This window comes from Rhinatrema bivittatum, chromosome 12 (assembly GCF_901001135.1).
Source record: "Rhinatrema bivittatum chromosome 12, aRhiBiv1.1, whole genome shotgun sequence".
In the NCBI taxonomy this organism is placed as follows: Eukaryota; Metazoa; Chordata; class Amphibia; order Gymnophiona; family Rhinatrematidae; genus Rhinatrema; species Rhinatrema bivittatum.
In genome coordinates, this window is record NC_042626.1 from 70,661,025 (window position 1) to 70,687,015 (window position 25,991).

Below are 25,991 nucleotides of genomic sequence, written 5' to 3' on the forward strand. Positions count from 1 at the left end.
TTGAGGTAATAAAAAATATTCAGATAAGTGGATTTTTAAACGCTTATGGGAAAAAGGGCAACATTTGGAAAGCTATTTACAATAATGTTCATAATATGGAAAACAAAGTCCCAGATCTAGAGGCAGTCACAAAAGAGGCTTCTTTGGATATAGTGATGGCACAAAGGTGTGCTGCTCAGAAGGCCATGACTGAAATATAGTTTTACTAATTAAAAAACTAATATTAAAGCTGAATGTCACAGGATAGACGAACTGAACAAATACTGAGCTGGATGAAGATCACACTGACAGAACTTGATAGGGAAATTCATCCTATCCTGATTCGACTCAGCTGGTGTACTATATTCATGATGGTGGGGACCCAGAAGAACAATAGGAAACCCGTCAAGTGACATTGCCAGAAACTGCAAAACCTCTCAAAGCTTCTAGTGTCACTGTGAATGGGCAGCATTGATCAGAAAATATCCCGCATCTCCAGCTGGTAAATTTAAGAGCTGTGTTTTGGGATCTCAGCAGAGCATGTTGTATCTGACCAACATCTTGCGAATCTAAGCTGCCATGAGAGCAGTGAATGTTCGATTTTATACAGGTACATGGCTATCTCTCTCTTTGCTTCTGCAAATGTTTTTCCTGTGAAGGTTCTCCCTTCTTGAAGTTTATTTATTTATTTAAAACAATTTTATGCTGCATCATCTAAAATTCTGAGCGGCTCACAATAAGACCTATATAAATGATTAAAACTTAGAATAGGCATAATTGCCACAACAAAAGGCGACATACATAATAAAACTAATAATAAAATAAATCATAATCAAAGGCTTGCATAAAATAACACATAAAAGTAAACTGAAAATAAGTAAACAACTAACCTCTGCTCCCACTGCCAAAGTAAACTAATTTAAAAAAATGCCAATTTGAACAAGGTGCGTTTAGAGTTGTTGCAGGAAATGAAATCTTTGAACAAAAGATTCAGCTTCTAATAAGCCAGCCGAACATTTATACAGCCTTGGCTAACGTCTCCGTGGATAAAATCTTAAGGACAACTATCTAATCCCGTTTTTCGATGACTATGTATATATGTAAAATTGCAACCCTTTCATTTTATAGAGGTAGATATTCAAAGATGAACATTTAGGTAAGTTAGCCGGATATCATTTAGACGGCTAACTCACAAGGGACATTCAGCAGCACAGCTGTGCTGACTTGTGCTGGAGGTGGATCCTTGGCCCGGTGCAGGATTGGTAGGGCCCTCCGGTCGGACCCGGAGAGCGCCTGCCACCAGGAGGCGGAGCACAGGAGGAGACAGAGGCTTAGCTGGAGCTTCACCAATAGTAACCCGGGGTTCCCTCAGGTTGAGCCCTTGGTTACGTGGGCCTCGCAGGATCTCCTGGAGAGGAAGTGTAGAGGAGTGCCCACCACGAACAAGGGTGCGCGGTCTAGGTCAATACCAGTGTGTCCAGTGGTCACAGGAGACTAGAACAGAGAGTCTGAAGGAATAGCTAGGATCAAGGCCAGAGTAGATGATCAGAATGGTCAGCTGAAGCAGGGGTCAGTACCTGAGGTCAATCCGAAGTAGTCAGTGTCCAGGCAGAGGTCAGTTCCAGGCAGCAGTCAAGAATGGTCAGTGTTCAGGCAGAGGTCAGGTCCAGGCGGCGATCAAGAAGAGTCAAGAGCAAGCAATGGTCAGTACCAAGGATGGAGAGACGAAGGAATAGGAGACGCTGGAACAGGAGACACAGGAGACGCTGTAACAGGAGACACTGGGACTGACAAAACAGCAAGGAAGGCTGCTTAATAAAGCCGTGAGAGCAAAAATACACAATAAGCAGCCAGATGTCCAATCTGTAAAAATTTTATTGTGTAGAATCAAATATGTGCAAATGGACTCATTTGCAGATTGGACATCTGGCTGCTTATTGTGTATTTTTGCTCTCACAGGAGACATTGGAACAGGAAACGCTGGAAGGCAAACTAGACACATCGGAGTGTACAACCCGATTGCCAAGGCAATGAGCTAGGGCTAGAGCCGCTGGTTAAATACCCTGCTCATGTGTCGTCCGAGGTTTCCCCTCGCTGGGCCCTTTAAGTGGAGGAGAGCTCCGCGCATGCATGCTAGGGGGTGGGGCCGACGCCGAGGAGGACGCCGAGCCCCGGCGTGAGGAGAGCAGCGAGGAAGAAGGCCACAAGGGAGCCGGAGACGCCTGTGTACACCGTGGCCAAGCAGCGCAGGGACTCAGGGCAGAGCTGGTAGACGGCCGGGCCAGGTGAGCAGGACCGGCCGCGGAGCGCAACACTGACTATACCTGAAAAGAATTGCTAATTAGCTGGATAAGTCTTTGAGCAGGTTTAACTCGTCTGGTTAATATAAGCAGATAAATCTGAATATTGGCACTTATCCAGCTGAGTTAACCGGATAAGAAACTCCCTGATCTACCCATATACCACCACCACATCTGGCTAACTACTTAACCGGCTAAGTAGTAACTGCTGATCACAGCCAGATATTCAGCGGCCACCACTTAGCTGAATAAGTCTTTACTTAGTGGGCAAAGTAGCATTGAATATTGGCTTCATTGTAATTATATTGTAATCTTCTGTGTAGCGGCTGCCCTCTAACCGAACTGTAATCCACTTTGGCTGACCAGCCCCTCGAAAGGAAGAATACAAATCTAACATTAAGGCAATAAAATTAAACTATTTCAAAATTGTGCAAGCAAACTATCTTGTTGGTAATTTTCTCTTATTTTGCCTGAAATTTAAATCTGACCCTTGATTTGTAAACCTCTCTGTTACTGGGATAAAAATGCATTTGTTCTTGAATTATTTCCTTATTCAACAACATGTAAAAGCAGTAAGTTCAAGGTAAAAAAAACTGCAGGAATTATTTCAAGGCTTCGGTCATATAGGATCATCGGTATATGTCCCAGTTCTGAGGTGCAAAGGGAATAAATAGCCTGAGGAGATCTCCCCTTTCAAGGAAATAACTGGAAGGCCGTTCCTGTGCAGGCAGTTATCAATTGTTTGAGCATAAGATATGGAGGAACTGGAACCCAAGGGTGGGGTTGATAAAACATAGTAAGACAAGGAGGTTGTTGAACATGCCACATTTCGGCTGGTACAGTCCAACCTGTGCGCTGTCACTCTTCTACTGCAAACAGCATGGCATTATCCAGCCGGATCCCAGGTTTAGGCAGCGTGGCCTATGGCGCTAAGATGTCAGAACCTAGATACCGACCACCTGGTGCCTATGGAGGAGCAGGTGGCTTTGGCACTCGCATTTCTGCCCCTAATTATAACATCGGAGGCGCCTTTACTGGCAGCGTCAGTGGTGGTTTCCAGCTCAGCACCAGCGCTAACGACCTGCTGCTCGATGGGAGCGAGAAGTTAACCATGCAGAATCTGAACGAGCGTCTGGCTAGTTACCTGGACAAGGTGCGCTCCCTGGAGAAGGCAAACTCTAAGCTGGAAGTTAAGATCAGAGAGTGGGGTGAGAAGAGTGCTCCTGCCGCAGGCCGGGACTATGGCTCTTATTACCAGGTGATAGAAGAGCTCCGAGCTAAGGTAGGAAGGGTTCTCATTTGCTCATCATTGGCAGCTGTTTGATATTTTGCATAAATTGTGTTTTCCTTATCACTATCACATTTTTCCATATGTTGTGATATTGTATATAATAATTCAGGAAGGATAACTATTTTTATGTACTCTGAAAAACTAGTACATTTACATTTTATAATTTGTAAAACCAGTAAGAACAGAAAGTGATTGGTAAATTAAATTAAATTAAACAAGAAATGTAAATTCTGCTCATTGTCCTTTCCTGATGCATCCGGGGACCCTGGCTTTAGCTTCACTTCCCCATGTTTAGGGTCCTTGTGTTCTGTCTGCACTCTCTCCCCTGGAAGATCATTCCATGCATCCACGATCCTTTCTGTGAAGAAATATTTCCTTATTTACTCCTGAGTCTACCCCACCTCAGTCTCATACCATGACTCCTCGCTCTAGTTTCTTCCTACTGAAAAATGCTTTGTGGATTATTTATGGAAGAACAGAACATGAAGGTGACTCGACAATGCCAAGGGTAATAGAATATAAAGCTTGCATGGTAATTTTATAACTGTGCGGGTAGGGTTAAATTAACTGAGCAAAAAGGAATTGACTAACCCGTATTTTCAAAGTAGACTTACATGCGTAAATCTGCCATGGAAACGAGGGCAGGCTTCCTCAAGCAATGTCGATTTTCAGAAGTACGTGCGTAAATGTGCATGCGCAATGTGGATTTTTAGAAATGCATTTCCCCATCCCAGCTGAGCCCCCTGGATCACCTCTTCTTTGTGTATGTAAGAATATGTGCATGAGTGAGTTACCAGGGTACACACAACCTTCCCTGGGCAATTTTGAAAAGCCCATTTGCTCAAAAGCCCAGTTTTATGTGCGTAAATCTCTTTAGAAAATTCAGCCCCATAGATTGAATTGAGAGCTGAGAAAGTCTGGCAACAGAATGCCTGTTGGCATGTTTTCTAAAAAAGAGTTTGTTAATTTTCACAGCACAGTAATCTGAATGTGTGGAAAGGCAGCAGGAGTATCTGCAGCTACCTTTGACATACTTCTGTACCTTCTTGGCACGTTCTAATCAAAAACAAAATATTGTCCTTTTCAAACCTTTGGTGATGTTGGGTGATACTGCTACAGGTAGGGCTGTTTCAGTCCCTTCCTTTGTAAAACAATCTAATCTATTATTCTGGCTATCACGTCCCACTGTCAAGATAACTAGAAACCAGAAACATCTGGTAAAGAGTTTCCATTGGCGACAGTATTTATGATGATTTCCCAAATGGATGAAAGGATAGAGAGGAATGAGCTGGTGATCCCAGCTCTGGCTCCAGTGACCTCATTCACTGATTCATATGACATGAATTTAATTTCCATTTTAAAAGATCTGCATGCTGTCTGTGCCATAAAATAGTCTGTAACAGATGAAATTGCAGCAACTTAAGGGCCGCTCCCATAATAAAAATGGATAACAAAAATCAACATTTTTTTGAAGGGGCTAATAAACACGTGGATAAAGGTGAACTGGTAGATGTGATGCATTTGGATTGCCAGAAGGCATTCAACAAAGTCCCTCATGAGAGGCTTCTAAGAAAACTAAAAAGTCGTGGGATAGGAGGTGATGTCCTTTTGTGGATTACAAACTGGCTAAAAGACAGGAAACAGAGAATAGGATTAAATGGTCAATTTTCTCAGTGGAAAAGGGTAAACAGTGGAGTGCCTCAGGGATCTGTACTTGGACCGGTGCTTTTTAATTTATTTATAAATGATCTGAAAAAGGGCACAACAAGTGAAGGGTTTAAATTTGTGGATGACACAAAATTATGCAGAGTAGTTAAATCACAAGCAGATTGTGTTGAATTGCAGGAGGACCTTGTGAGGCTGGAAGATTGGGCTTCCAAATGGCAGATGAAATTTAATGTGGATAAGTGCAAGGTGATGCATATAGGGAAAAATAACCCATGCTATAATTACTCAGTATTAGTTCTATCTTAGGAGTTATCAATCAGGAAAGAGATCTAGGCATCATAGTGGATAATTTATTTATTTATTTATTTAAGACTTTTATATACCGGCATTCGTGTAAAAATACATTTCGCATCGGTTTACAATGAAACGGTACTTGCATAAAAGCATTACATGGAACAGGAGTTACAATGAACTGGGATCTATGACAATGAAAACAAGGGATAATACATTGAAATCATTGGCTCAGTGTGCTGTGGCGGTCAAAACAGGAAACAGAATGTTAGGAATTATTAAAGGCATGGAATGGCTCCCCTATGAGGAAAGGCTAAAGAGGTTAGGACTTTTCAGCTTGGAGAAGAGACGGCTGAGGGGGGATATGATAGAGGTCTACAAAATCATGAAAGGACTTGAACGGGTACTTGTGAATTGGTTATTTACTCTTTCAGCTAACAGAAGGACTAGGGAGCACTTCATTAAGACAGCAAGTAGCACATTTAAAACAAATCAGAGAAAATTCTTTTTCACTCAACACACAATCTGTGGAATTCATTGGCAGAGGATGTGGATAAGGCAGTTAGTGTAGCTGGGTTTAAAAAAAGGTTTGGATACATTCCTGGAGAAGTCCATAAACTGCTATTAATCAATAAGGAATAACCATTGCTTATTACCAGCATTAGTAACTTGGGATTTATTTAATGTTTGGGTACTTGCCAGGTTCTTATAGCCTGGATTGGCCACTGTTGGAAACAGGATACTGGGCTTGTTGGATCCTGGTCTGCGCCAGTATGGCATATTTTATCTTCTTATGTTCTTAACAATATAGCAATGAATAAATAGTGATAAATTAAAAACATTTACAAATGTTCAGTGAAAGAGTAGGTCTCCAGCCTAACCTTAAAGGTGGCCAAAAATGTTTATAATCTCAATCTGAAATGAAGTGGGAATTCTCCAGATGGGGATGCGGTCACAGAGAGTGTACTTCCTGTGCTCCATCTCCTGTTCTCACCTCTCTTCTTCCTCACATCTCATGCTATTTGCCTGCTGCACAATGCATATATTATTTGGCTTGGGCAGGCCAGGATAAATATAGGACTTAGTAACTTTAGGAAGCGTAGTTCTGCTAAAGATTATGCAGTGGGCTTTCAGACTTCTCCATGCTAAAACTCCATTGTTATGCTCTCTTGTTGCTGGCCTGCTGGAGGGTAGTTGTGTTTAGTTTAGTAAAGTTCTTAGTATTCCAGGTAATACAGAGGTGGGTGAAATGGCAGGTGCCAAAGTGTTAATATTTTCCTCTTTAAAGATTCCAAAGCTAATTTTTATTTGCGTCTTTTCAATATTATTGTTTCTGGATCCAAATTTCTTTTGGAGGCAACTATCTACTTCTTATGCATTGGTTGATTGCTTTTTTTGTTTCTAGATCCATGCTGCCAGTTTAGATAATGCTAAGACACTACTCCAGATCGATAATGCCAAACTGATATGTGACGACTTCAAAATAAAGTAAGCACTGTGCCCGACGCTCTCGCTGAGAGGAGCTCCAACCCATGCGGAGCATCTCCTCTGATGGGTCGGACTAGTCCTCACCCATCCAACCCAGCCTCATCTGTAATGAAAACTCACGAGTGACATTAAGGCATTCCACTTAGCATGACTGAGTTGATGTAGGTGGATACAACTTGGAGCATGACGTATGAGTTGTCTTCATGTCTCTACTCTGCCCCGCACAATGACCTTAGCTGTTGCTAGTGTTACTTAATGAATGTATTATAATAATAATTTTAATGAGAAATGTATTTCTAAATGACCCTGACTTACATAGGTCTGCAATTTACAAAATGAGTACCATTGCTTATCTGTCAAGAAATAATACTCTGTGACTTGTAATGTTTTGTGTGCCCCTTCAAGTTACTGTTGTACATAAATATTAGCAAACATTTTTTACAAAGAAGTAGAGTTCTTCCCTCTAACAACAAGGGTCATCAACAGTGATTGATGCATCATCTCTGCCTCAGAGGTCCTCAGCTTCTAGCACCCAGCAGCGCCACATGCTAATAATATCTACTTTTAAGCTTAATTTGTATAATTCCATTTTATTCTGTGTTCCGTTTTTAAATATAACATACAAAAGAGCGACAGCCTAGAAGCCTTAAAGTGGCACCCAAGTCTCAGTTAAGGAATCACTGATCTATCTTATTTGAAAATGGGATTTGCATACTGGTCTGGTGGCTTGCAAAAGTGCTGTAGGATGTTCAATGTGGAAATAACTTTTAAACACAAGCTTTAAGGTGGTAGGGTGGTTATGTTTCAGAATGGACACATTTGGGCTCAGCAGAAGTCCTCTTCTGGCTACTAATCTGTCCAGCAATATTAACAGCATCAGCATCGAGAGGAGATAATTAATTTGTTTCCCCTACCATACTGGCATGGATCCCAAAAGCATGCCAATAAAAGAGAGAAAGGCTTTGGAAAGAATAACAAATAAGTTAAAATAGGTGCCATTGCATATGATGATCAAGGGCAGAGAAAACTCCATTCTGAATTTTACTGGTCAACAACAGAAGCCAAAGAGAACAATTATTCTGCTCCATTTATTAATCTGCTTCCCTGCTTTTCTTCTTCAGGTATCAGAAAGAGCTTGCAATCCACCATGGTGTGGATTGTGACATTCAGGGGATGCACCGAGTCCTGGATGAGCTCACCATGACAAAAGCGGGCCTGGAGTTACAGACCGAAGACCTCCAGGAGGAAATGATGATCCTCAAGAAGAACCATGAAGAAGCAAGTGCCCTAGTACCTCTGCTTCTATTCTTTTAGCTAAAAGCAGAAAGTAAAACGTTTGGCAAAAGAATTAAAAAGTGTAGTTTGCAATTTTTCAGTGAATATCATAGATGAAGCATGTCTTGTTATGAAGTTTAAGGATCGAGTATTTTCCATAGACTGAGATAGGCAGTTTTTTCAATACTCACCATTAGGTACCACAATTATCACTGTGTACCTAAGAACTTGCTTTGAAATTAATGATGTGAATAGCTTAAGACTTGGCAGACAATCAAGTATCTGCTGTGCATATAGGATACTAACATTTCCCCCTAATAAACATGGGGGTAGATATTTAAAAAATCCATCTAAGAGAGTTAACTGGATAAGACTTATCCAGCTAACTCACATAAGATATTTATCAGCACGGTTATGCCGCTGAATATACTCAAATAGGTTTCTAGTTAACCGGATATCTTATCTGGCTAATTTTAGACCCGCTATTGAGCAAGTCTAAATTATCTAGTTAACTGAACTGAAAAAGTCCAAATATTGGCAATTATCCGGCTAAGTTAGTCAGATAAGTAACTCCTCTTTGGAACATCCATATCCCACCCACCACTTATCTGGCTTAACTACTTAGCCAGATAAGTTCTTCTGTCTTTCTGCAGGAAGTTGCTGAGCTACGCAAACAAAATGGTGGCACTCTCAGCGTGGAGATGGATGCCACTCCTGGCAAGGATCTTGGAAAGCTCCTGGATAACATGAGATTGCAGTATGAAGAGTTGACCAAGAAGAAGCGTCAAGAGCTCAAAGACTGGTTTGATAAACAGGTAATCTTGATAGCGTGAGCTGATCAGAAGCCTTCATATTCATCAGGATATTGTTGGCCAATCTATATTTTATAACTTCCATTTCATCCATAAACGTCATTGGATTTATGGTCTTAACTTCTCTACTAATAAAGGAGCACGTCAAATATCAAAATATTTAAATATGAGCTTTGCAAAAACCAGGGCTAGGCATGAATGTCTCACTGACAATGAAGTCATCTGGGGCATCCTACACACTAGTCTCCAAAAGGAATGGTTTCAGTCTTTGAACTGCCATGACAATCAGCTCAGCCCTTCTTTGCCCATCCTGTATTTCAGACTGCGGAGCTGAATGCACAGATGATGGTGAGCACCACAGAGGTGACGACGAGCAAGAGCGAGATCACCAGCATGAGGCCTACGGCTCAGAACTTGGAGATAGAGCTCCAGTCAGAGCTCAGCAAGGTACATGCACTACTGTACACATTATTCACTTCAGAGAGCCAGAACATTTCAGCAAAGTCACTTCCACTTGTGTGCATTTCCGGCATATGCATGTTTCAGTTTAATTATGCACGCATTTTTTTTATTTTTTGGCAACCAGCTCCTTTCTGTTCCTTCCACCTAAATCAGAACCTACTGAAAGTGTGCTATGGCAGCATGAGTTCAGCCTTCATTCAGAAGCATACAGATTTCTCCCCTCTTTTTAACCCCTTTCCCCTGTTCGTCCATCAGTCAGCCCTTTTACTACGTACCGTAAACTCCATATTTCTTCTGCTGTCCAGTACAAGTGAGCTTGTGAGCCAGTCAGGTTTTCAAATGGAAGGTTTTAAATGGTTGCTACTGAGCCAGCACATAGTGTACATATAAAATCATAAGTTAAATCAAAGACTCTTCTTTAAATTCCAGAGTTGTTTCAGTGTTTCCATGTTTTTTATGAACTGACAGAAGGTAGCTTTGGAGAATGTCTTAACTGAAACAGAAGCTCGCTATGGTATCCAGCTTGTCCAGATCCAGTCTCTCATTAAAAATCTGGAAGCACAGCTGGCACAACTGCGAACGGATGCTCAGAGCCAGAGCAAGGAGCATGTACTGTTAATGGATGTTAAAACCCGACTGGAAATGGAGATTGCCACGTACCGCCGCCTACTTGATGGAGAGGACAAACGGTAAGAAACAAATCAGGAGGGAGGGGAGATTACTGGGAATACAATGCATCCATTCAAGCATTTAAGCAATTCCATTCTCAACAATGGGACCCATTGCTGGCTCTCCATGAGCACTAGTAGTTGAAGAAACTAGTGGAATCTTTAAAGAGGAAAATATTTAACAGCCTTAATGTGGATCATACCCATACCAGAAACATTTTGTGATGACGATCATCCTGAGTGACTAGATGGAATCACTGTGAAACTGGAGGATGTGTTAGCTCAGATAGACAGACTAAAGAATAACAAATCATTGGGACCAGATGGTATTCACCCAGGGTTCTGAAAGAACTAAAAAATGAAATTGCAGACCTGTTTTTGGTGATTTGGAACAGCCACGATACCAGAAGACTAGAAGGTGGCCAATATGATGCCAATTTTTAAAAAGGGTGGTCTGGGAAATTATAGACTAGTGAACCTGACATCGGTGCCGGGCAAAAAGGTTGAAGCTATTCTTAAAAGTAAAATTAGTGAGCACACAAATAGACATGGTTTAATGGGGAAGAATCAACATGGGTTTTGCAAGAGGAAGTCTTGCCTTACCATTTTACTAGATTTTTTTGAGGATGTAAATAAATATGTGGACAAAGGTGAGCTGGTTGATGTGGTGTACTTGGATTTTCAGAAGGTGTTTGACAAAGTTCCTCTAAGCCAGTGGTTCCCAACTCTGTCCTGGGGACCCCCCAGCCAGTCGGGTTTTCAAGATATCCACAATGAATATGTATATGAGAAAATGTGCATGTTATGGAGGCACTGCATGCAAATTTTCTCTCATGCATATTCACTGTGGATATCCTGAAAATCTGACTGGCTGAGGGATCCCCAGGACAGGGTTGGGAACCACTGCTCTAAGCTGTGTGCATGGCAAAACAATAGGGCACACAAGAACTCCTGACATTATTTGCATTATGCTGGCTTGTCGCACACAAATTTGAACTCAGCTTATGAAAAGTTGCGCAAAAGAAATATTTTGTGCACATTGCCTTTTCAAAATTTGAGGGAACATTGTTATGAGAAACTCCTCAGAAAATTGGGAGGTCATAGGGTTAGAGGCAGTGTCCTACTGTGGATTGGTAATTAGATAAAAGACAGAAAACACTACAGAGAGTAGGACTATATGGTCAGGTTTCCAAATGTAAAAAGGTTGTTAGGAGAGAGCCTGTTCTGGGTTCTGACTGCAAGCACTAAGCATTTTACCCAAGGGATTTCTGCCTGCACGCCAACAGCACTACACCTTGGGAGTTTACCCAATGTAAGCACCCCCCACACACAATTACTGGCATTATAAGTGGGGGCTTGAACCCAGGAGTTTATTCCCCATACAAATACTCACAAACACACTCTGACTCAGTGCATTGCAGCTCCAAGTATTTCTGATAGGTTTATTTAAGCAATAAGAGGATAGAACAGAGAATTTGTAAAATCAGATAATACTAAAGAGCATTCCTGCATATGAGCACACACACGCATACATATATATGTATATTATTTATATCTCATAGAAAAACAAACTGGCAAAGTGTCCCTAAATACACACTGTCATATAAAAAAATACTGGAACACTAATGTTACAATCTCAAAAAAAGACTTCTATTTCAACATTTTTATTTAAATAGGATTTAAAAACAACTACAAAAATTATTAATACAAATGTTAATACATTCAAGTGAGTCTTGCCAAATTCATACTAAATCCAAAATCTTAGCTAATGTCATCCCAATACAGTCCTTTGTTGACTAAGGAGATCTCTAGACCACAATTTGTACCCAGTTGGAAAGGCAAATCAAATAAGCCTGTCAATAGCTGAGAACTTGATTCACAGAACGAGAAGTTCTCGTTCCCCAACCAAGGTTCTTCGTTTCGCCAATCGTGGCTCCCTCGGGGTGGGGAAGCTGAAAGCGTATCGAGCACTCAGGTGGTTTATAGTCGTGCACGTCTCAGGTTAGTTACTCCCATGCACGGACTGAAAATCAGACTGAGGACATGGTAGAGGACTCTTTCTTATCGATGTGAAGGTATCTGCATCGAGGCAGTTTATATACGGGACTCACTTTGGGTTTCCTGCTGAAGAAAGTAAGAGAAGGAAGGCAGAGATTGTATATAAATTGCTGCAATGAAGCCATCCCTGGGTGTACGCCAGGCATGGACAGAGCCATAAAAAGCACTTAAGGGTTGGAAGCACTCACCGGCTCACTCTCTCACTGTCTCTTTCATACCCCAGGGCTCGATTCTTTGTAAACGGGGGGGGGGGGGGGGGGGGGGGGGGAAGGTTAACTTTCAGGGCCCAATGCGACAGGGGCGACTTTATTTCTGTTCCCAGGGAGAAGGGCACTTCCACCACACTGCGGATGCTTTAGAGACCAGAAAGAATACACAGGAGACTTTGGGTTTAGTGTCCAACACCAGAAACCCTTACTGATGGGTAATCAGATGAAAATATGACACAATTCAGCTGAAATCCTTTGGTTTCCACAGGTGGCTGCTACAGGTCTTTTTCTCTCTGTCTGTGCAGGGTCTCTTCATCAGGGTCCGGGGCAAAGGAAACGCTCACTATCCAGGGCTTGCATTAGTGAGGTTCCCGGTGGATGAGGGCATCCTCGATGGGACAGAAGAACCCCTTCCAATGGGGAAAACTCTATTGCAGAATCCTAAGCATCTCCCTCCCAGGGGCAAAGGCATCAAGTGGGGCTCCTCAGATGTCTCTCAGATTTGGTTTTATTCAGAGCTCTCCTCCGTCCTTCTCAATCTCACCCAATGTATTTGAATCCCAGGTTGAAAAGGGGTCCCTGGAACATGCAGCTCTCGATGTTCCTCTGACAGGGCAGGAAGAAGGGGCAGCAAAACACGTCCTCCTAGATCCTAACCAAAATGTCTCTTTCCCCCCAAAACTGATCTTAAGACCAGAAGATGCCGCAGCGGGATGGTCACAGCAGGGCAGCTCTTCCCTATCCTGGGCCCCCCCAGGGAGACGGTTCCTCATTCCCTCCCCCCAAGCAATGCCCTGGAATCACCAGCCGGCCAGTCAGTGGACTGAAGGGGATGCTCCCTCCACCTTGTCCAGGAACTGCAGGCAGATGGTACCTGAGTTCCAGGCTAGGCCCAAAAACCAACGAAGGAAAAATCTCCAGTGCTTCCTCCCGATTCCACAACTGAACTGCTCTGCCCCCAGAGCTCTGAGGGGAGGGGCTGCATCTGAAGGGCACCTCCCCTTCCTCTAATCTATACTACACTTTCTGAATACCAGAAAACCCAGGACTTAATGGCGGTGTCCATTACACAATATTATGAGAAATGCATGTAATGTTCCCAAAACATGGTCTAGACTGTAATTCTCCCCCCCTCACATCAGATTCTGTGCACCTGATATTTGCCACTTATTCTCACAGTAGTTACAATCATATGATGTCTGTCTATGTGAGAACTTTGACCACTAACTTCTAAATATATCCTCAGCCAGAGTAGACAGAAGTAATTCCATTAGTGCTACAGAGTCTGTATTGGGACCTGGGCTATTTAGCATATTCATTCATGATCTGGAAAAAGGAAGGACTATTAAGGTGACCAAATTTGTTTTCCATTGTTAAAACGGGAGTGGATTGCGAAGAACTGCAAAAGGACTTTCTGAGACTTGGAGACCAGGTATCTAAATGGCAGATGCAATTTAATGTGACCAAGTCTTTATCTTTTACTTTTATTTAACAGTGCAAAGAAACGCATGTAGAGAAAAATAATCCCAGCTACAGGTGCACAATGCTGGGTTCCGTGTTACAAGTCACCACCCAAGACACGGGGGTAGATTTTCAAAGGCACATAAGATATGCGCGTAACCCCCGAAAAGCTACCCCAAGCTGCCCCTGCGGGCGCCGAGCCTATCTTGCATAGGCTCAGCGGCGCGCGCAAGCCCCAGGACGTGCGTATGTCCCGGGGCTTTGAAAAAGGGGCGGATCCGGGGGCATGGCAGCAGTCCGGGGGCAGGTCAGGGGGCGGTCCGGGGGCATGGTGGAGGTTCAGGGGCGGTCTGGGGGGCGATCCTGAGTCCTCTGGCACAGTGGCCTGTGCCGGGGGATGGTGCACTGGCACGCGCAAGTTACGCTTGCCTCGGGCAGGTGTAACTTCTGAAACAAAGATAGGCACAGGCTGCCTCCATTCCCTCCGAGGGTGCTCCGATTTCGGAGCGGCCTCGGAGGGAATGGAGGCAGCCTGTGCGGCTCTGTGCGTGCAAGTTGCACAATTGTGCACCCCCTTGCGTGCGCCGACCCTGGATTTTATAACATGCGCGCTGCAGCATGCGCATGTTATAAAATCGGGTGTAGATTTGTTTGCGCCGGGTTGCGCGAACAAATCCGCGCCTGCGCGCAGGTTTTAAAATCTGCCCCACGGAGTCCTTGTGGATACTACCTTGAAATCTTTGACTCAGTGTGCAGCAGCAGTCAAAAAAAGAAAATAGTATTTTAGGAATTATTTGGCAAGGAATCAAAAATAAAACCGAAAATGTCATAATGTCTTTGAGAGATCCATGGTACAATTACACCTTGGAATATTGTGTGCAGTTCTGGTCGGCCCCATCTCAAAAAATACTTAATGGAACTAGGAAAGGTACAGAGAAGGGTGACAAAAATGATAAAGGGAATGGGAAATCTTTCTTATGGAGAAAGGATAAACAGATTTTTGGAAAAGAGATGACTGAGATGGGATATGATTGAAATTTATAAAAATCATGAATGGGGTTTGAACTTGGTTTGTGGGCCCTTGGGTCGTGGAAAGAGCTACTCCACCCACAGGGAGGAGCCCTGTGGGACTCTCCTCGACAGGCGGGGTCTCAGCAGTGATGGGCACAGGAGTCAGAGAATATTTATTATACAGCAAAAGAGAAACCTGAGGAGCGGGTTATTAAACTCAGTCCTGGAGTAGGAAGACCTGGGATGGAATCTCCGGTGGTGGTCCGCAGAGCGGGGTAACTCAGGGAATATTTGCTTCTGGCAGGCCTTGTGCAAGGTAGCTCCAGTACTGGTCCGCAGCGCGGGGTAGGCCGGAGATAGATGTTGGCAACTGGCCAAGACAGCGTGGATCTGGTAGTGGTCCGCAGAGCAGGGTAACCCGAGGATCCACACAGCAAGATGGAAGCAATAGTGTAGAGCAGGTCTGTATTCACTCCATGATGTTGCAGAAGAGAATACGTAGTAGCAGCAGCGGAGACCCAGAGCAGGAACATTGAAGGGTCGTCCAAGAAAGCAGCGAGAGGGACTCACTTAGCTGGAGAAGGTGAGGCAGGCAGATAAGGCTCTCCGAGGAGCGGATAGCCCTGAGTGCAGCAAGGCCCCCGAGGAGCGGGTACCTGAGTCACTCAGTCTGGAACGCAGGAACAGCGAGGTGAAGCGTCTCAGAGGAAGGAATTGAGCAAGATGGAATCCTTGCTAACTTGTAGGTAGGAAAGTCCGGTAGGCTTAAATACATGTAGGCAGTGATGTCATGCGGAGGGGACGCCCCCGAGGTTCCCGCCATGACGTGCATAAGAAGGAGGCAGGCGCGTATGTGCACTAGGTCACACCAGATTCAAGATGGCGACCAGGATCGCCCACGCCATCCCGGGAAAGCCAGGGAAGTTAGCCAGAATCGGAGCTACTGGGCAAATTGAGGTGAGCAGCAAAGGTTGCAGCCGTCTGCGACTGACAGGTGCAACAAGTAGAACGCGTAGATAAGGAACGATTATTTACAAATCATAGGATGTATTTTTTCACTCGGTGCACAATCAAGCTGTGGAATCTGCTGCCCGAGGACATGGTCAGAGCAACTAACACAGTGGGATTCGAAGGAGGATTGGACAAATTCCTAAAGGAAAAATCCATAAACAGTTATTAGCCAGGCAAACTGTGGAAAGCCAGCACTTATCCCTGGGAGTGAGAATCAAGAAATAGATCAACTATTGGGGATTTGATGGGTATTTGTGACCTGGACTGGCCACTGTTAGAGACAGAATGCTGGGCTCAATGGACCTTGGCTTGACCCGGCACAGCACTTCTTATGTTCTTATGGTGGAAGGGTGTCGCTCTATGTAAAGGTGACATAGAGCCAAGCAGGATAAAGTCTTGCAAGAAACAAAATGCACTCTGGAAATTTTAAGTAACTTTATGTAATGTGTCTGTTATATATATTGTTGGAGCAATTTTATTTTGTGTTATTTTAAGTTTTATTATATTATATCTGAAAGCTCTGGTAGTATTGTAAACCACTCAGATGGTTTTGTCATTCAAAATATGGTATATCAAATAAAACAATAATAATTCCATGTGTGATAGGTAAGAGTATAGCAATGGGTGTATCTCCCCATACACCTGGTCAAGATGAAGAAACAGACTGTGAAATGATAGCAGAAACTAGAAAGACAAATAAATTTGACAACACAGTAATAATGGAAGATTTCAATTACCCTGGTATTGATTGGGTCAATGTTTCAATGCCATAAATATTAATAACTGCTTCGTGGAGCAGCGGGTTCTAGAACTGACCAGATGAGCAACTACTTTAGATCTAGCCCTCAGTGGAATGCATAACCTGGTGCAAGGGGTTACTGTGGTGGGGCCGCTTAGCAATAACAATAACATGAAATCAAATTTGACATACTCACTGAAGGAAAGACATTATGTAAAACTACTGCAATGGCATATAACTTTAAAAAGGGAGATTAAGATAGGTTGAGAAAATTAGGTAGAAAAAAACTATAAGAAGTGGTTTCAAAGTTTAAAATTTTGAATAAAGCATGAACATTGCTTAAAACTATCATCTTGGAATCCAAGATAAAATGTATTCCATGCACTCAAAAAGGTAGAGGAGTAGATTTTCAAAGGGTTGCGCGCGTAAGATACGCGCGCAACCCCTGAAAACCTACCCCTGCCTCTTCCTACGCGCGCCGAGCCTATCTTGCATAGGCTCAGTAGCGCGCGCATATCTCGGGGCTTGCAAAAAGGGGCGGGGCATGGGCGGTCCGGGGGCGGGGCGTGGCGGGGCCTGAGCCTCCAGGCACAGCGGCCATTTGCCGCTGTGCCCAGGATCGTGGGCCGGCCATCAGCCAGCATGTGTAAGTTACGCCTGCCAGGAGGCAGGCGTAACTTCTTCAACAAAGGTAAGGGGTGTTCTAGGTAGGGCTGGGGGGCGGGTTAGGTAGGGGAAGGGAGGGGAAGATGCGGGGGGGGGGGGGCGGAAGAAAGTTCCCTCCAAGGCCGCTCCGATTTCAGAGCGGCCTCGGAGGGAATGGAGGCAGGCTGTGCGGCTCAGCGCGCGCAAGTTGCACAATTGTGCACCCCCTTGCGCACGCCAACCCTGGATGTTATAAAATCGGGCGTAGATTTGTTCGCGCCTGGTTGCGTGAACAAATCTGTGCCCGTGCGCAGGTCTTAAAATCTGCCCCAGAGGGAAGAGCAAATGATGGTTTAATGGTGAGGTAAAAGGGATAGTTAAATCCAAAAGTACATCTTTGACAAAATGTAAAGCAGATCTAAACGAGGAAAATAGGCAAGTGCTGAATGAAGCATTGGCACGTTATATGTAAAACAGAAGTAAGACAGGCCAAGAGAGATTTTGAAAAGAAGTTTGTTAAAGAATCGAAAAACTAATACAAAATATTTTTTAAGTACATTCAAAGCAAAGAAAACCTGTGAATCGGCTGGGCTGCTAAATGACCAAGGAGTAAAAGGGTGATCTAGGAGGACAAGGAAATAGCAGAAAAACTGAATTAATTCTTTGCCTCCATCTTTACTGAGGAGGATGTTTGAAATATACCTGCACTGCAAACATCAATGATGGTGATGATTCTGAGCAAGTAAAGCAAGTCCCTGTGATAACGGAAGATGTAATAAATCAAACTGACAAATTAGAGAGTAATATGTCGCTGGGACCAGATGATATCTCCCACAGAGTCCTGAAAGAACTCTAACTTGAAATTGCAAACCTGTTATTAGTCATCTCTAACCTATAATTTCAAACAGCCACAATACCTGAAAGCTGGAGGGTGGCCAACGTAACGCTGGCGTTTAAAAAGAGCTCCTAGGTGATCCAGAAAACTATAAACCGTTGCGCCTGATGTCAGTACCAGGCAAAACAGTAGAGGTTTTTCTTAAAAACAAAATGACTGCACATAGACAAGGTTTAAAGGGGAAGAATGAACATGGTTTTAGGAAAGGGAAGTGCTACATTACAATATGTTTATAAGTTTTGCAGGTGTAAATAAACGTGTAGATAGAGGTGAGCCTGTCCATCAGGAGAGACTTCCAGGAAATTATAAAGTCATGGGATCGGAGGCAGTGTCCTATTGTGGACTGGAACTGGATAAAAGACAGGAACAGAGGCTAGCACTAATGGTCAGTTCTCCAAATGGAGAAAGGTCATCAGTGGAGTGCCACAGGGATCAGTACTGGGACCTGTGCTGTTTAATATATTCATAAATGTTCTGGAAAGGAGAACATAGGAGCAACGAGTGAGATGGTCACATTTGCAGATAATCCAAAATGATTCAACATTATTTAAACAGCAGTGGACTGTGAAGGACCGCAGCAGCAGGGATCTTGTGAGACTGGGGGACTCGGTAACTGAATGGCAGATGAAATGTGATGTGGAAAATACAAAAGGATGCACAAAGGGGAAAATAATCCCAACTAGAGGTACATACTGCTCTATTCTGTATTGGGAGCCACCATCCAGGAGAAGGACGTTGGAATACTTGTGGACAATACCTTGTGGAAATCCTCAGCTCAGTGTGCGGCAGTAGTCAAAAAATAAACAGGAGTTATCTGAGAAGGAACGGAGAATAAACAGAAAATAACACATTGCCCCTGTTCTGAGCCATGACATGACCGCACCTTGAGCACTGTGTGCAGCTCTGGTCTCTCCATCTCAAGAAAGACAGAGCAGAACTAGAGCAGGTGCAGAGGAGGACATAGAAACATAGAAATGACGGCAGAAAAAGACCAAACAGCCCATCCAGTTTGCCCAGCAAGCTCCCACACTTATATTCCCATACTTATCTGTTTCACTGACCCCGAATTCAGGGCCCTTGTTGGTAACTGTTTGATTTGAATTTCCTGCCACCCCCTGCCGTTGATGCAGAGAGTAATGTTGGAGTTGCATCAAAGATAAATCATAAGACTTAATGGTTAAGGTAGTAACCGCCGCATCAAGCAAGTTACCCCAATGCTTGTTTACCCAGATTGCACAGGTCAATGCCTTGTTGGATGTTGTCTGAATGTAAATCCTCTTTTCTACATTTCCCCCTGCCGTTGAAGCAGAGAGCAACGTTGTATATGCATTCAAAGTGAAGTATCAGGCTTAATTGGACGACCAAAATGATAAAGGGGATGGAGCATCTCCCCTATGAAGAGAGGCTGCGCAGGCCAGGGCTCTTCAGCCTGGAGAAGAGACGGCTGAGAGGGGACAGGATAGAAGTTTTATAAAATCATGAGAGGGGTGGAACGGGTCCCCTTCAAATAATACTAAAACAAGGGGACCCTCCATGGCACTAACAGCCAGCAGATTCAGAACAGATCACAGAAAGTATTTTTTTAGTCTCTATTCAACAGAACCAGCAGACATACAAAGTTACATATGTATTTTTTTCACTCAGCACAAATCAAGCTGCGGAATCTGTTGTCAGAGGACTTGGTCAAGGCGACTGATGTAGCAGGGTTTAAAAGAGGTTTGGACAATTTCCTGAAAGAAAAGTCCATAACACTAGTAAAAGCCATCATTAGCCCTGGGCATGACTAGCAAGACATAGATCTGCTTTTTGGGACCTGTCATGTACTTTTGAAGCAGACTGGCCAGCCACTGACAGAGACAGGATGCTGGGCTTGATGGGCCTTAGTCTGACCCAGTATGGCATTTCTTATGTTCTGATTTTTTTGGTGTAAGGCTTACTGCACCTGAAAATATTTTGTAAATGGTCTTGATCTAAAATTGGAAAGTGGTCTAGAAATACAAATATGAATATAGAATGAAGTCAGCATCTGTTTTTTAAGAATAGAATATCTTAATAAGTTATACTTCAGTTATTATTATTATTTTTGTTACAGACATGAGGACCTGAAGTTAGAAGAAGCACTGAAAGGTAAAAACGTCCATTTTCAATGATTATTTTTGCAGAATTATATTCTCCCTTTCGGATCTTTTAATGTATTGTGCAGAATGAATATGAGCTGGACTTTCAAAGAGTTACGCATGTAAAAATGAGCATAAATGTGCATAAGTAGCATCTATTTGCATACATGCTATTTTGTAAACATCAATCATATGTGTGCATTTTTTATTTTCTGTGCACATATATAGAGTTAAAAAGAGGGTGATTTAAGGACATTTCAATGTAGGACAAAATAGAATGTAAATTGCTATTTTAAAAGACATGCATAGATTTGCCAAGTTACTCATATAATTTTATACCTGTTAATTATCTTGCAAAAATAACATTAAACGTGTTTATTGTATATTATTCTCCGCCCCTGGGAATTCTGATAAACATATGCACGCCCCCAACCCTACCCCTGGGAATTCTGATAAACTTACGCACGCCCCCAACCCCACCCCTGGGAATTCTGATAAACTTAATGCACGCCCCCAACCCCACCCCTGGGAATTCTGATAAACGTACGCACGTCCCCAACCTCATCCCTGGGAATTCTGATAAACATACGCATGCCCCCAACCCCACCCCTGGAAATTCTGATAAACATACGCACACCCCCAACCCCACCCCTGGGAATTCTGATAAACTTACGCATGCCCCAACCCCATCCCTGGGAATTCTGATAAACATACGCACGCCCCCAACCCTACCCCTGGGAATTCTGATAAACATACGCACGCCCCCAACCCCACCCCTGGGAATTCTGATAAACTTAATGCACGCCCCCAACCCCACCCCTGGGAATTCTGATAAACGTACGCACGTCCCCAACCTCATCCCTGGGAATTCTGATAAACATACGCATGCCCCCAACCCCACCCCTGGAAATTCTGATAAACATACGCACACCCCCAACCCCACCCCTGGGAATTCTGATAAACTTACGCATGCCCCAACCCCACCCCTGGGAATTTTGATAAACATACGCGTGCCCCCAACCCTACCCCTGGGAATTCTGATAAACTTACGCATGCCCCAACCCCACCCCTGGGAATTCTGATAAACTTACGCATGCCCCAACCCCACCCCTGGGAATTCTGATAAACTTATGCACACCCCAACCCCACCCCTGGGAATTCTGATAAACGTACGTATGCCCCCAACCCCACCCCTGGGAATTCTGATAAACTTACGCATGCCCCAACCCCACCCCTGGGAATTCTGATAAACATACGCACGCCCCAACCCCGCCCCTGGGAATTCTGATAAGATTACGCATGAACAAAGCACACACACATAAGTTTAAGCACAAGTCGGACAGAGAATTGTGTTAAATACCAGTTCTGCAGGAAAAACACTGCTTTATCCATGGAAATGCCTTGAAAATTACCCTTCCTATGTATTAAGTTAGTCATTGAAAACATCTCACTTAAGGCTGAATTTTAAATCAGCCACACGCGTGAAAAAGGGGGTTATGCGTGTGGCTGGGCCTTGTGCGTGCCGCACCCATTTTCAAAGGGGCCTGGCCACGCGCGTAACCCGCGTTACATGCAGAAGTGCTGGGCCCAGAGAAAGGGGCAGGGAGGGGCGGGACTCGAGGCAGCCGGTACAGTGGCCATTTGCCGCTGTGCCAGGGAAGCACACGCCGGCAGCCTGCCGGTGGTTGCAAGTTGCTACTGCTCCTGAAGGGAGCAAATGGTAAAATAAAAAATTGGGGGTTAGCTAGGATAGAGATAGGGGGCGGGGAGGAGTGGGGAAGAGGGAGCAAGGTCAGTTAGGTGGGTTAGAAATTTCCCTCCCATTCTGCTCCTTAATTGGAGTGGACTGGGAGGGAAATGTGAGATGCCTGATCTTGTCGCCGCTCATACTTTTATAAATTTAAGCTCCCCCTGCATGTGCTGCCCGCACATGCACATTGGCTTCCGATCACACATATAACAAAACTTGCTGTATCCTTCATCAAGCAATCTATGGGCAAGAAACCGACTGGCTGAACGTCTCAATCCGCTTACACACCCCACACAGAACACCGAGATCGGCAAACAAAGGATTACTTCCAATCCCCTGGGTAAATACAGCCCATCTCACGTTAGTGCGTGAGAGAATCATCTCTATCGCAGGACCCAGTTTTTGGAATACTGTGCCTGCTGAACTAAGTCTCAAAACGGAGTTTAAAAAATTTAAAAAAGACCTGGCTTTTTGAAGAAGCCTATTCTGACAACCTTAAGAAAGGTCAATAATATCAAGAACCAAAGGTTGTTTAATCTTCCTGTTTGTATTTCTTTTATAAAGGTGTATCTCCTCTTACCTAGTGTGAGTTTTATAAACTTTGATGTATACCCTGTGTTTTTATGTTATCCTATGTAAACTGTTGTGATGTATTTTCGAACGACGGTATACAAAATCTTTTAAATAAATAAAACAAATAAATAAATAACATGCGTGAGCAGATTCTAAAATGCGGCGCGGATTTGCACGCAGCCCATGGATCTTTTAACATCGGCGAGCGCGTGTTATAAAATTGGCGCGTCCATGTGCGCACACCAGGAAGTGTGCGCGTACAGACGCACACACACACCTTTTAAAAATTGGTAAAAAATAATGTCTCCAAACTGTATCTTGCTTTCTTGTGTCAGACAGAGGCTGCTATTTTGACAGCTTTTTTATTAGTGAGGGAATCTTTTGAATCAGATTTTGGGTTGCAGTGCCTAGTGATGATGAACAGGGCTTGGCTGGAATTGAGAAGACAAGCAGCAGCAGCAGCAGTAGCACTTCACGAATGAGTTCCTTCATTCCCGGAAGCCTCCCAACCTTAACTTCATGCCCTCTCTCTCTTCTAGAACAAAATAAAAGCAGGAAGATAAAGACAATTATTGAAGAGGTGGTTGATGGTAAAATTGTCTCGTCCCAGGTCCGGGAGGTTGAAGAGAAGATGTAAGCAACAGGCAAGGATGCTATTCTGTGCAAATCTCCGTAATACCACTGCCTGTACTACAACGTGAGCATCCACGCGGTGTCGTCCCAAGCACGTTTTAATAAAATAAACCACCACCACGACACTTTCCCCACAGAAGTCATGCAGTCATTTCTCTTTGGGTTCTTCTGGTAATTAAAGCTTGAATGTGCTAAACATACTGCTTCAGCCAGTGTCGTGCTTGTTTACTGTTAATCCCATATGGTTCTGTTCCTAGTCCATTTCATGGGAGAGCCTGCAGGTGACTTCTCTGGGTGACTTACAGCATAGGATAAGGCTGGGGTTGCCAACTTTCACATAGATCATGGTGGGACATTTGAAAACTGAAGGGGGATGTGCCCTCTGCCTCTTATGTCACATTTACATAAATTTGCACATAGTTGCTGCTTCGCCCTGAACCTGCCTCTTCTTCTGCTCTCTTCCTTCTGCGCTCTTTGTGCTCCCACTGTCTCTATACCCTCTGCCCCATCTCTCTTTCCCTCCTCTGTTCCCTGTCTCCTTTCTCCAGCTATTGCAGGGATATGCATTCGTTTCATTCATTTCAGCGGAACACACATATATCACAAATGGAGAGGAGGCCCACAAAACCGATGGTATGTGCGAATGTGGGTGGCCGCTTATATATGCACATACCATCGGTTTTGTGCACTTACTCTCCATTTGTGCAATATCTGTGTACTGCCAAAATGAATTGACCGATGAAGGCACATCCATACTGTACTGCCTCTATCTCTCTTCCTCTCCCATTCACTGTGTCTGATCCCTCCTCCATTCCTTTTGCCCTCCTCTGTATCGCTCTCCTTCCTAGGCCCATCTCTCTCTCTTCTTCCTCCATCCCCTATGCCTCCATCTCTCCCTTTCTTCCTTCTCTGGCCATCTCTCTCTCTCTCTCTCATGTGGATTAATCAGGTGCACCGATTAACTCTGTATTGGACGTGCATTTTGGACGCGCTAAACGCCCAATGCAATAACAGGATTAGTGCGTCCAAAACACGTGTCCAATCAAGCATGTAACTAATAGCGCTCATCACGTGTAAATTCATATAGATGAGGCTATTAGCCATCATCCCAGTACACAATAAAAATGGCCGCATGCCCAACTTGCCCTGTTTAATGTGGAAAATTGAATGCCAGCCCTGAGCTGGCGTTAAGTCATTATGCACTTAAGGGTTCAACAAAAAATTAAAAAAAAAATGTTTTCTGTGGTTCTTCCCTCAAAGTATCATAACGACACTAAGTAGGAGAAGCCACAGAGACCAAAAAAATGCTTAACAGGGAAAAAACCTGTTCAGGTCGCACACTACACATGAACAGTGTACACGGTGCAGGCTGTGTGTGTTATGCATGTAGACTGTGTTGGTAGCAGGAGAAAACGGACGCGCATATTGAGCATCCGGTTTCCTAAGCCGCACTTACAGTCACCTTTCCCAGGCATCTGTTACCGAGGAGGTGCTAGAGATGCAGAATTTCCCCTAGCACCTCCTTTTTAATACAGCAGCTAATTTCCCTATTGCATTGAGTGCCCAGAAGAGATGGATGGGTGCTTTTTAGGAAAACGGGGACTCAATATCAGCGCCTGCTTTTAGTGTGTCCATGTTGCATTGGCCTGAATGAGCCTAATGCATTTACTGTTAGGCTGCCTGAGGTGCTGGAGCAGCCATGAGCTACTGCCAGGGAGGAGGGGGAGAATGAACTATATAGCACTGGTCTCTCTCCTCACACTTCTAGTAACAGCATGGGCGAGGAGGCAATGCCTGGGCTGGGGCTGCAGAGGAGCTGCTACCGACAAGTTTGCTAGTGGAGTCCCTGTCCCCTCCTCATGGCTTCCAATCAATGCACAGGGAGAGAAGGAGGGGCAGAGGCCACCGGGGCTGCAGCTCAGCTCTCACACTGATGAGCTGCTGGTTCTGTCTTTCTCCATCTGTAAACAGAAATGGTGCTAGGGAAAGAACTGGACCTTTAGTGTCTGGTCAGTACTACTGACCAGACACTATACAAGTCCACTTAAAACTAGACTGCCCAGTTCAAAACTAAAGCTAAATGCCTTCCAGGAGCTTGGTCATGTTAGGTTATAGTAGTAAACACAATACAGAGGCTGATAGCATCTTATAGACTCACCGATTTATTAGGGCAGAAACGTTCGAGGGCAAAAGTCCATTTCATCATGCATTTCCTGAAGTGAACTATATAGTCCTTATGCTCCAAAAATATGGACAAGGTGCCTCTACCCCTTCTCCTTGAGCTGCATTACCTCATTTTCAGGAAAAAAAAAGCCAAGACATGGCTCTTTGGCCACATCTTCCCTTGGTAGAGACACTCATTCTTTCTGACCCATCTACCTGATCTAGTATCAAGTAAGGATTATACGTTATACGCCTCTCAATGCTGTCCATTGTCAATCTGATTCAATAATGATGGTAAATGACCTTCGACCAATGAACTGCAGCTGTTAATTTAAACCTGCTTTGTAACCCACCTTGAGGCCACTCAAGCAAAAAGGCAGAATATCAAATGTCTATAAATAAATAAAGCTTATGCTCCAATACATCTGTTAATCTATAAGATGTCAGCAGTATCTTCACCATTTTAGCTCTTCCTTGTTCCAGCTCAGATTA

The 25,991-nt window shown here is 43.9% G+C and overlaps 1 protein-coding gene across 2 annotated transcripts; it reads left to right on the plus strand.

Moving 5' to 3' along the window:
• Nucleotides 1-3,094: 3,094 nt before the first annotated feature.
• On the plus strand, nucleotides 3,095-23,457 carry LOC115074364 (keratin, type I cytoskeletal 42-like). 2 transcript variants are annotated; one of them, XM_029573741.1, is made up of 8 exons: nucleotides 3,095-3,561; nucleotides 6,935-7,017; nucleotides 8,139-8,295; nucleotides 8,946-9,107; nucleotides 9,426-9,551; nucleotides 10,035-10,255; nucleotides 20,356-20,390; nucleotides 23,243-23,457. In XM_029573741.1, exons 1-8 carry the CDS (start codon nucleotides 3,160-3,162, stop codon nucleotides 23,338-23,340), a joined length of 1,284 nt encoding a protein of 427 aa, XP_029429601.1. In that variant the 5' UTR covers nucleotides 3,095-3,159; the 3' UTR covers nucleotides 23,341-23,457. The 2 variants fall into 2 exon arrangements, with proteins under 2 accessions (XP_029429601.1, XP_029429602.1); XM_029573742.1 differs by lacking the exon at nucleotides 3,095-3,561 and adding an exon at nucleotides 3,999-4,078.
• Nucleotides 23,458-25,991: the final 2,534 nt, after the last annotated feature.